Source organism: Cebus imitator, unplaced genomic scaffold (genome assembly GCF_001604975.1).
Source record: "Cebus imitator isolate Cc_AM_T3 unplaced genomic scaffold, Cebus_imitator-1.0 Scaffold17, whole genome shotgun sequence".
Lineage (NCBI taxonomy): Eukaryota > Metazoa > Chordata > Mammalia > Primates > Cebidae > Cebus > Cebus imitator.
In genome coordinates this window covers 1,712,265-1,724,093 of record NW_016107332.1, presented here as the reverse complement: position 1 = coordinate 1,724,093, position 11,829 = coordinate 1,712,265, and the positions used below count along the sequence as shown (strand labels likewise).

At 40.3% G+C, this 11,829-nt stretch overlaps 1 protein-coding gene across 6 annotated transcripts in view; it reads left to right on the top strand.

The window, feature by feature from the left end:
* The window catches only part of LEF1 (lymphoid enhancer binding factor 1), a 124,755-nt gene that overhangs the window by 100,207 nt on the left and 12,719 nt on the right, over positions 1-11,829 (top strand). For 3 of the 6 annotated variants that reach the window (XM_017509097.2, XM_017509109.2, XM_017509123.2), the window contains 3 exons: positions 861-968; positions 7,324-7,372; positions 8,038-8,078. In XM_017509097.2, the coding sequence (XP_017364586.1) occupies positions 861-968; positions 7,324-7,372; positions 8,038-8,072 (192 nt within the window). In that variant the 3' untranslated portion in view covers positions 8,073-8,078. The remainder of the gene's footprint in view (positions 1-860; positions 969-7,323; positions 7,373-8,037; positions 8,079-11,829) is intronic. The other 3 variants (XM_017509104.2, XM_017509091.2, XM_017509114.2) reach the window with 1 other exon arrangement.

Sequence of the window (11,829 nt, the reverse complement as noted above, 5' to 3'; positions counted from 1 at the left end):
AAAAAAAATCCAGATACCTTTCCTACATAAACTACTTTATTATATGTGCTATGTAATCAGTTATATAAAAAGGAGACAAAAGGTTTGAAGGATATTAGCAGCTACATTCTTGATATTAGAAACTAGAGTCTCAAATTCTAGATGGCAAAATAAGCTTAAATAATCCCCCTTGCATTATTCCTTCCATCAGAAGGAAGCTAAAAGCCATAGCCATAAAGTGTGCTTGGGTGACTGGACAGTGTCACCAGCATTCTTCCTATAGACAGCGTAGCGTCTTTGCGAGTGTGAGGAGACAATGAAGAGATGGAGACAGACAGACTGACTTTTCCTGTCTTTCTCTATAGACAGGGTCATATGATTAAGGTTTCAGACCCTTCATGTGACAAAATGGGAAAGTATTCATGTGAGGAGAGGGTGTATCTGTTTTAAAAGACATCTGGAAATTATCACATTTTGCATAAATAAAAAGTGTTTGGGCTCAGATATCAGAATATGCAACTAACTGTGAAAAACGGTCAAGTTGGGCGTGGAGGTTCACCAGTGAAAGTTCTTTTTGATTTATATTGGAAAAGAGAAAGGGTGGGCGACAGAGATCATTTTACTTTGAATACTTTGATTGACTTTGATGTGTTTCATGTGATATCGGAGAACAGGATAGAGAAACCAAAGTTTGAGTTTCACTCTAGCCACCAGACTCCAAGTAGATTTCTACAGCACTTGGCACTTGGTCTTCGGCAATTTAAAAATAAATCGAAGTTTAAATGCTTAATATTTTCATTTTTTGATGTTTGAAGCATAAACTGTACTGTTGCCGTTTTGCTTACTTTTGTTTTTTTTCTTCTTTCCTCTCTTTGTTTTAGTGGCATGCCCTCTCCCGTGAAGAGCAGGCTAAATATTATGAACTAGCTCGGAAAGAAAGACAGCTACATATGCAGCTCTATCCAGGCTGGTCTGCAAGAGACAATTATGTAAGCCCCTTCTCCATACCAACGGCTCTCCGCTCTCATTCATTCGCTCTTTAGCTTTCAAGAAGGAAACGTGTTTTAGGGTGTATACAGTGCTGGCACTACTTCTTATTTTTGGACGTTAATGAACTTCATAATAAGGATTCTGTGGATATATTGCATCATGAAAGCTTTGAGCTATCATTTTTTTTTTCTTTTTGCTATGGGTGCTAATGAATGCTTTTAAATAAAATTTTAAAAAAATAAAAGTAATAGTATTAAAAGTAATAACAATAAAAGTAATTTTTAAATAAAAGTAATATTATTAAAATTTTGTTAAAAAATGACTTAAAAAAAAGAAGCCCATAATCTTACTATGTAAAGGCAACATTAGTGATAACTATTTATATTACTTTCTAATGTTTTTTCTATGTGTAGTTTTATTTTTTTCTTGGATATTTGTGTGCATGTGTGTATATATGTACACGTTTGTTGCATGCTTCTCGCTCTTATATATAAAAAACATTTCTCTGTTACGGCATAGTGTTTATGTATATCAATACTACATTAAGTGAGTGTCATAATTTAATTTACTTGTCTTATTTTTTCCTGCTTTTAGACATTTAAGTTGCTTCCTATTTTTCTTACAACAGCAAATATTTCTTCAATAAACATGTCCGTACATCAGTTTTTTCCTGTATTTAGGACTATTATTTATGTTCAATATATACATTGTGGAAGTAAAGAATATAAATATTTTTAAAACCTTTTTTTTTTTTTTTTTTTGAGATGAAGTCTTGCCCTGTCACCCAGGCTAGATAGAGGGCAGTAGCGTGATCTGGCTCACCTCCGCCTCCTGGGTTCAAGAGATTCTCCTGCCTCAGCCTCCCGAGTAGCTGAGATTACAGGGACGCACCACCACACCCAGCTAATTTTTTGTATTTTTAGTAGAGATAGGGTTTCACCATGTTGGCCAGATTGGTCTCAAACACCTGACCTCAGGTGATCTGCCCGCTTCGGCCTCCCAAAATGCTGGGATTACAGGCGTGAGCCGCTGCCCCCAGCTATTTTAAAGTTCTTAATACATACTGTCACATGGCTTTCCAAAGAACTGTATTCTTTTACACTTCTTATAAACAGTGTATTCAGATGACTGTTTTGCCACAGACTACTTAGAACTGGGTAAAGAATTCTTTTTTAATGTTACTGTACCCCAGCATCATGTATTCTATTCAGTGTAGGTATGTCATGTTTAAGTCCTACTAATTTTATCAGCAAGAAATACCTCATTTATAGTGCCAGTTGTTTTATTACTGTAGAATTTGAGCATCTTACTTATGTTGTCTTGATAGGGCAAAGACTTTTATCTCATAAAGGGGAATAATTTTCAGTATTTAAGCCCTTAAAATAACTTAATATTTTGCAGTTGTTATGTCTGAGTTCATGCAGCCTGCTATAATAAAATAGACATGGTGGGTTATAAACAACACATTTATTTCTCTACTTCTGGAGCCTGTGAAGTCCAAGATCAGGGTGCAGGCAGGTTTGGTGTCTGGTGAAGGCCTGCTGCCAGTCTTCTGGCTGTATCTTTGCAAGGTGGAAAAAAGAGGAAGAGAGTGCTTCAGGGTCTCTTTCATAAGGACATTAATCTCCTTTATGAGAGCTCCTTGCTCAGGCCGTAATCACCTCCCAAAGACTCTGCCTCATTGTACCATCACATTGGGGGTTAGAATTTCAGCATATGCATTTGAGAGAACATAACATTCAGTCTGTAGTAATTCTCAGTTTCTATGTGAGATAAGAATTAGAAATGCCAGCCAGGCCAATCTTAATAAAAGTGGAGTGATTGCTTTTTAAAAGGGCAAGAGCGAAACCATTAATCAGTATACAATTTAATATGCAGCCATTGTTTTAGGTGCTCCTGTGGGGCTTAAGACCTCATAGAGATGATGACAAGGATGCGTATATGAGGTCATACGCTCGAGGAAACTTATTTCTGGAAATGGGTTACACAATTTATTTCCTATAATGTGCTCCACAGAAAAGGTCACTTTACTGCTCAAGGTTTGGAGCTCAGACATTGGATCCAAGTTTGACACAGGAAGTTTGTTACTTATGGGAAACAGCCTAGTCAGCTCTTCTGAGTTGTTTTGGTTGCTTTAGTAACTACCATATGCTGATGGTTAGGAACTGTCTTAAATTCTTCACAGCAACCCAGTGGTGGAGTGAATATTATTACATGAATATTATTACTCAGTTTTTCAGGTGAGGAAATTGAGAGGCTGAAGAGGTTAGGTAATTTGTCCAAGGCCTTGTAGTAGGTGGCTAAGCTGAAGTTTTCATTTGGGTCACTCAGACTTCAAAATCTACACGGTTTTTGGTCTGGGCACAGTGGTTCATGACTGAAATGTCAGCGCTTTGGGAGGCAGAGGTGGGCAGATCATGAGGTCAGGAGTTTGAGATCAGTCTGACCAACATAATGAAACCCTGTCTTTACTAAAATATAAAAATTGGCTGGGCGTAGTGGCACATGCCTATAGCCCCAGCTACTCGGGAGGCTGAGGCATGAGAATTGCTTGAACCCAGAAGGCAGAGGTTGCAGTCAGCTGAGATTGTGCCACTGCACCCCAGCCTGGGTGACAGCCAGACTCCGTCTCAGAGAAAACAAAAAACCCTATATGGTTTTCCTCCTCCTGGGTAGATTAGCTCAGTCTTCCCGTGCCTTCTTCCTTTTTTCTTCTTTTTTTGGAGACGGAGTTTCGTTCTTGTTGCTTAGGCTGGAGTGCGATAGCACAATCTCGGCTCACCGCAACCTCTGCCTCCCATGTTCAAGCACTTCTCTTGCCTCAGCCTCCCGAGTAGCTGGGATTACAGGCATGTGCCACCACGCCTGGCTACTTTTGTATTTTTAGTAGAGACAGGGTTTCTTCATGTTGGTCAGGCTGGTCTTGAACTCCCAAGCTCAGGTAATCCACCCGCGTCAGCCTCCCAAAGTGCTGGTATTACAGGCGTGAGCCACTGTACCCAGCCCAATGCCTTCTAAGACTGCTATAGTTGAAGATTTTTCACCCCTGAACCAGGCTTCTGTTTTCTGAGCAGCAATTACCATCTCTGTATAGAACCCCTGCCATGCCCTGTAAATGGGAAGATCAGTGTTCACCCAGAGGGTTTCAAAATTGTCTCCTTCTGGCCAGTGTAGTGGCTCACGCCTGTAATCCTAGCACTTTGGGAGGAGGAGATGGAGGTGGGCGGATCACTTGAGGTTAGAAGTTCAAGATCAGCCTGACCAAAATGGTGAAGTCTCTACTAAAAATACAAAAATTAGCTGGGCATAGTGGTATGCACCTGTAATCCCAGCTACTTGGGAGGCTGAGGCAGGAGAATTGCTCGAACCTGAGAGGCAGAGGTTTTAGTGAGCCCACATCACGCCATTGCACTTCAGTCTGGGTGACAAGAGCAAAACTCAGTCTCAAAGAAAAAAAATGTCTTCTAATCCTGGCCTGGGTGTCTTTTAGATGTAGTTTGTCTAAAAGGGGAGACCTAATCTTCCTCTTGTGACCTTTATAAACTTTATTGTGCTGTGAATTTTATTTAGCATTGCTTGTTGAATGCCTTTAATTTTTTTTTAATTCTTAAGTAATGAGTTTTGACTTTTAAAAAGACATAAAAGAAACACCCACATATCCTCTCTCTCTCCTTCTATCTTGCTGTCTCTTCTCCATGTCGATGGGTGGGAAGAAAGTAGTTTTAAAGAAAGCTACTGTAATGTGAATGTGAATTTATCTTTAAAGATTTTCCCCTGCACAACTTTTAAAGGAAATTGTTTTGCATATTCTTTGAATGAAGGGAAAGCCCAGCTTCATTCATAGTGTTTCATCATAATCAAAATAAGTCAGTCAATTACTGAGGCAAACAGAAGCTGATCAATGATAGTACTTTACCTAAAGATAATGTTCGTAAAGTAACAGTACTGTACAGGGATAGACTGAAGGTAAAATCAAGGCATTTAGTGCCAGAATGGTATCCTGATCCTCAGTGAAATATGTATGTCAATGATTCAATGTTAAAATACCCTATTCTATGACATAGATTTATAATTTCAATTTGCTTTTATAACTTGGGCTAATAACCGAGGTTTTCATAAATTAATAGTGCACAAATTTTCTTGGGTGAGATTAGCCAAATATTTATAATGTTAGAACTTTTCAGTTGAGTTTTTAATGCTCCCAATATCATATAGTCTGTATAATTTTAACAAAAATATTTTTTTTTGTTTTACCATACATGAATGTTGGTTCTTTTTATAATTTGACATTAGCACATTCAAACTACTTAGTTCTTTTTGCATATCATAAATGTAGTGTCTTTTGAAGAACTGGTTGATACCTAGAAGTAACAGGTTATTTGACTTAGCAGTAGAGGCATAACAGTGCAGGCCTCAGATGGTCACTGTGTGCCGGCTATGATCTAGGCATGTGTGAGTTGGGGAGCATGGTGCTGAGAGACCCAGACGGTGCCCTGGGGACAGATCCCATTACAGCACCTGTGAGGCATTCAGTAAGCAGTGAGCTCAGGGTCGTGGGGAGCTCAGAAGAGGAGCCCCAGCTCTCCCTGAGAGATGGACGAACAAGCTGGGGAGCAGAAAAGGTTCATGGAATAGATGTCACTTGTGACACGGGTTGAAGGGTAAATGGAGCAGGGAAAGAAGAAAGGGTGACATAAGGTTCCAGACACACGAAACCACCTTGTAGCAACTTCTGAACCTTGCAGTAATTCCATTGAAAGGACTGTGTGGATTCCTGAAAGAAGCATGCGCCCCTTCTCTACTCCCTGTCCTCAGAGCACCTTTGATAATCCTGAAAGAAGACTCCATTGTTTTTGATGCGCTGTTTCTCAGGGTCACTGATATCTGCTCTTTGCCTCAGTGTTTGGTAGAATGATTTTAGTCACCCTTCTGAAGCTGTACATCTTCAATGGCCACATGATGTGAAGAACTATCTTGAGGTGCAGAAATAGGCACTTTTATAGAGCCACAAAATCTATACAATACAATCTTAATGGCTTTATTTTGTTTATTATTTGTTAATGTGATTATTACAACAGACAGAAGATACAGATATTGGATATGGTATGTGTTCTATTTAGTTATTTGAAAATACCTGATGCAGGTTGGTCATTTACTGTAAGTGGACTATGGCTATACACCATTAAAATTATTATAATTTTGAGACAAGGTCTTGCTCTGTCATCTAGGCTGGAGTACAGTAGCATAATCACAGTTTACTATAGCCTCGACCTCCTGTGCTCAAGCAATCCTCCTGCCTGTGCCTTCCAAAGTGCTGGGATTACAAGTGTGAGCTACTGTGCCTGGCCTGGCCTAAAATAATAATATTTATTATTATTATTATTTTATTATTTGAGACAGAGTCTCACACTGTCACCTGCAGTGGCATGATCGTGGCTCAGTGCAACCTCTGCCTCCCAGGTTCAAGCAGTGCTCCTGCCTAAGCCTCCCAAGTAGGTGGGATCGGAGGCACACACCACCACACCAGACTAATTTTTGTATTTTTAGTAAAGACAGGGTTTCACCATGTTGGCCAGGCTGGCCTTGAACTCCTGACCTCAAGTGATTCGCCTCTCAAAGTGCTGTGACACCATACTGGGCCTAAAATTATTTTTGAGGGCAAAGTAGTTATGAACAAAAAGGGAAAATTACACCACTGCGAGTGGGATCTAAATTTTTAATTTGGCATTGAGATGATTTGGAAATACATTTAAAATGGTATGCATATCCATGTTATTTTGTCTGTCTTAGGAAGCAAGATCCTTAACTGCCAGAAGTAAGTCTTTGAAATATCTTCAGTTTTCTAGGTTCTCTCATTCACTTCTCCCTTTCTCCTTGGTTTTGTTGTGCCTGTGCCACAAGGCCTGTGGGTACTTGATTAACACCGGAGAACTTTCAATTAGACGACGGAATTCACAGTAAGGTTTATCTTAGGTACTACCAGAAGCGGGTTCCAAGTGTGGTGGTTAGTAAGAAAAGGAATGCCTCATTAAGCTGGCTTTCCTTTACTAGGGTCCTATGGCCACAGCTTTAGGACATCATTATCCGTGTGTGTGTGTGTGTGTGTGTGTGTGTATGCACGCCCACGGTGTCAATATTGATGTTAAATATGAAGCTATAGAGACAGAGGTCACCAGGTCACTGTTTTCTCCCATTCTCTTGCTCTCTGACTCTGTTTCTAGAGAGAGATGGTGAGAGGCAGAGAGTGAGTCATCTTTACCGCTTTGTTGACCGCCTGCCTGTGCTTTCACATCACATTCATCCATGTGTTTATGGTGCAATCTGTGGCCTCACAGTGTGCCTCTCTTCTTCCAGGGTAAGAAAAAGAAGAGGAAGAGAGAGAAACTGCAGGAATCTACATCAGGTAGGCACCATGAAACTTTCCAGTCCATCCTCAGGCTTCTGACAAACACCTTTTAAAGCAGTCTGCGTCTCTCTACACACTGCTTTCTTCTGTAACTGTAACTCATGATTCTGTAACTCTGCTTTTTCTTCCTGAAATTCTTTTTAAAAATGTAAAAGACGTTCTTTTAAATGTGACTGTGTGAAGGTACATGTAAAAACTGTTTCCCAAACCCTGTCACCTGGAATCTTGGTTGTTAACTGTGGGATTTTGTTTGTTTGTTTATTTGTTTTATTTTTGCTTCTGTGTTTACTTTGCTTTAACACTCTTGCTTTTATACTATGTTATGTAACTCCTTAAACATACAGTATTTTATGATGATTATGATATATTACATGGTATTCCTTTGAGAAGCTCTTGTGATTTGGGTTTTTAAAAAATGTAAACATAATGATAGGTTTTGTCTTTCTTGTACATTAATTCAAGACATCAGTGAGGTCCCATTTATTTCCCTTTTTCCTTTCATTAAAAATGAGGCCACTACTTGTACTGCACAAATAAAAATGGCTGGTATAAGAACCATGAATAGTAAAGCAAACAAGTTCACATGATATTGTAGCTACTACGTATTTGGAATGTACAAAACCTCGTCAATAAAAATTTGTTAAAGACACAATTTTCTGCAGGTACAGGTCCAAGAATGACAGCTGCCTACATCTGAAACATGGTAAGAACGACTCTCTGGTCCTACCGCTGACATTGGTTGTTATAAAAAGAGGCACTTGCTTGTGAATCTTCTTGCTCATATTGAGTTCATTCAACATTGCTCCTTAAAGAGGAGAACTCAGCAAAATCAAATTAGCGCTTTAAAAAACCTGATGGTTTTTATACCGGCTATATATTTGCAACATAGTATGCTTTTATCTTTTCTGTCTTATCCCTTTTGGCCCATTTATTCTTTCTCCATTTCCTTTCCCCTAACTCCTTTTCTAAACCATTTCTTACTGATAAGTGGCAAGTTGGCCTGCTTAAAAAAAGAACAAATGACAACAAACCGTAAGCCAAATGCCGTCTTACTCAGCAAATCCAGGGTGGGATTGAGAAGCACCATTTTAGCCCAGGACTCAAAGTTTTTGCTCAGTAGAGATTTCTTTTTTTCAATTGAAATCACATGTAGTCACTTAAAAGTAATTTATTTGTGTCTAGTCAGAAAGCTACATATGCTTTATATTTTTTTCTATTAATATGGCATGGGCACTTATTTAACTGTATTTCTTCTACCAAGTATTTCTCTTTATTGGTAACTATTGCTGAATTTCACTCTAGTATGTATAAGTAATTTATTTCTTTTTACTGTAATTTTTAAATTTATATCCACATGACCGCTAGCCCAAGGAACCTAAAATTGTGACTTAAGGCTTGGTTTTTATTATGCGTTGAATTAGCAGTATGCGTACATGTTCTCCTGGTAACAGTTCTCAAAGGAGCTGCCTTTGGCTATCCTCCCTAGGAACCCACATCCAGTCAATCATCAGGTCTTCCTGTCCCTGCCTTTGGGGCCTGTCTCGAGCCTTGTCTCTCACACTTAGCACTGCCACCGCCCTGGTTCAGGTGCTCAGACTTTCCAGCTGGAGTACTGTAATACATGTTAATCATTTTTCTGCCTCCAGACTTTTCTGTCTACCATTTCATCCTTTACCTTGCTCCCAGAAGGATTTCCTGCAACTCAGATTGTGTGTCTCTTCCCGACATGGAAACAGTCGGTACTTCCCATCGGCTGAAAGATAAAGCACCCAGCACTTGGTGTGTGGGTCTGCCCTGCGCTGCCCTTGTGGTTTTGCCCCCAGTCACTCTTGCTCTCTGCCTCTCCTCACTTTCAGCCTAGTCAGTCTGAGTCCTGTGCTCAGTCCAAACAAAATTATTAGCAGTTCCCCACCTGGCTGGAGGGCACCGCACATGCTACCTCTGAGCTTCAAAACCCAGTTCCTCTACAGAGGAATGGGTAGACCTGTGCAGTGTTTCTTAGGAGAAGTGTGTTCTCTTGCAGTTCATTTGGACCTTGACTAAACCAGGCGGCCTTCACCTAAACTTTTAGAGCTTAATTTTGGTGCTGAGTTTTCAAACAACTTGCCCAAAGGTGCCAGCAGAGATTTTGGTACCAAATAGATCTGAATTTTAAATCAGTTGATTGCCTGAGCAATCTACTTCAGCTTTTTAATCTTCATTTTTCTTACCTGGAAAAAGGGAATATTGATACCGACCCCCTGCGGTAGTTGATGTGCAGGATCTGCCCGTGGCCGGCACGCAGTTGGAGCTCAGACACGTCCCTTCTTCCTACTGATACCTAAGTCAATTGCTCTCTCCTCTGTGAAGCTTTCTTCATCTTTATTCAGATTCCCCAGGTTTTTCCAAATCCCATCACTGTAGTTTTATGATATCAAGACTCTTCTAAACTAATTCTGAGTGGCAAGCTTTACTCCTGGTGAACGGAAGATCATCCCTTCATATAAGATCAAAAACTAATACAATCATTTTAACTTACTGGCTATTAGTCGAGAACCTCTTCTGAGCCAGCCACCTGGCTTGGTTATTAGAAGCACAGATAGGATGTAAGCATGGCAGATGACCCCCACCCCAGAAGCTCATGGCTTCATAATAGAAGTAAATCTAGTAAAAATCACAAGGTTTTTTTTTTTTAATTGTTTTAATTACTGAACACTTAGGAATGGCCAGAAGGTTTTTCATGTTCTGCCCCTAACCAGAAAGCCCTCAGAAGGGCGGTGTGCTAAGGGCTGGTACCCAACTTACTTCACTTCTGTTTGCACCAAAAATCTGTGAAGCTAATTATTTTTATTAAAAATAATGCAAAAATGTACTTCTGTATTTCAGAGCTTGGTACTCAATTTGGTGTTCTTCATGATTAGCATCCGATGGTATTTTAGATGTAAAAGGTAGCTATTTTTGTCCTGAAGTGTATCCCAAGCATCGTTCTCCAGAAAGTCACAGGTGTCATTGTGCTTTCTTGTCACTTATTTATATTTTTTTAAGGTTAAGTTGTTACCTCTGTCCTGCACAAGAAAAACAGAAATAACCCTTTCTCTCTGCCCTGCCCCTCAAAAACATTCTCAGGCCATCCCGCCGCTGGTAAGGCTCCAGTTGGTTGAGCTTCCTGTAATCAGAGTCTCTGGTGTTGCCCTCCCTCTCATTCCTGGAGCAGTCATGCAGCCTTTGAAGTCATTGCCCTGCACACCATCCGAGTTTGGAGAACAGAACTGGCAGCTACTGCCTAAGAATTGTAGAGTAGAGAGGAGCTCAGATCCACCTTCATAAAGATTTCCGTAAATTAGACACGATAATATTCCTGTTGTACCCTACCGCTTCCTTTGTAGGAATTCGGAAACTATTTTCTTTGTGTTGTAGCTGACTTGTTTTGTCAGGATTCAGCGTTTATTGAGCACATAAGATAGGCCCTGTGGAGACTTGTATGACCTGGAAATAGTGTTGGATGGAACAAAGACAGTCCCTGTTGTCACAGTGTTTGTTACATTGCTGTGAGGGTAGTTGATTGAAAAAGCAAACAGGAAAATATAAATAATATAATAAAAATAAATTAGGGGTAACTTGGGGGTCTGCTTTTAGGTTGGATTGTCAGGAAAGGCACCTCTGAGGAGGTGGCTGTCAGAAATAACTACCATTACCACAGAAAAATGGAGGGGTCTTCTGTTCTGGAACAGAGCCCTGGCAAAGAAATGAAAGACAAAGGGAACACAGCATCATGTTATGGAAAGAACAGAGCTCAGGAATGAGGCCATCCAGTCTCTCAGGTTAGCGCTGGTGTAAATTGTGTAACCTGGGACAGGTCACTTAAAGCCTCGGGTTTATTGGTATAAGCGAAGGATTGTGCTCAGCGGCCTCTGAGATCCTTGTCGGTCTCTCCCTCAAGTCCAGCTTTCTGGTCTGCTTTGCTTTTGTGTGGTCTGCACTGCCTCCCAGTGTTATTAGAGGGACTCGGATCTCTTTTTTATTTTCTAATTTGTAGTCATCATTGTCTGTCTAAGTGGCTCTGTATTACTATAAATCCTCTGCATGACCTTGAAAATGGCTTATACATGACGAGGTTGTTCTTCAGTTCCTATACAGATCATCCCCTGTTCCCCTCTTCCTCCCCAGGATGGCTGCCTCACATCCTGGGATATTAGATGCATTGCCTCTAGTTACAAGGTTTGATTTTCTACTAATGTAATAATATGGTTCCTTGTTTGCCATACTACAGTCATACAAGTGCTGACCTCACCTTCGAAATAAGCCAGAGACAGATAAAATACTTGATTAGAACCAATCCTGCAGGGTTGGCATGGTGGCTCATGCCTGTAATCGCAGTACTTTGGGAGGCTGAGGTAAGTGAATTGCTTGAGCCCAGGAATTTGAGACCAGCCTGAGCAACATGGCAAGACCCCTTCTCTACAAAAATAAGCTGG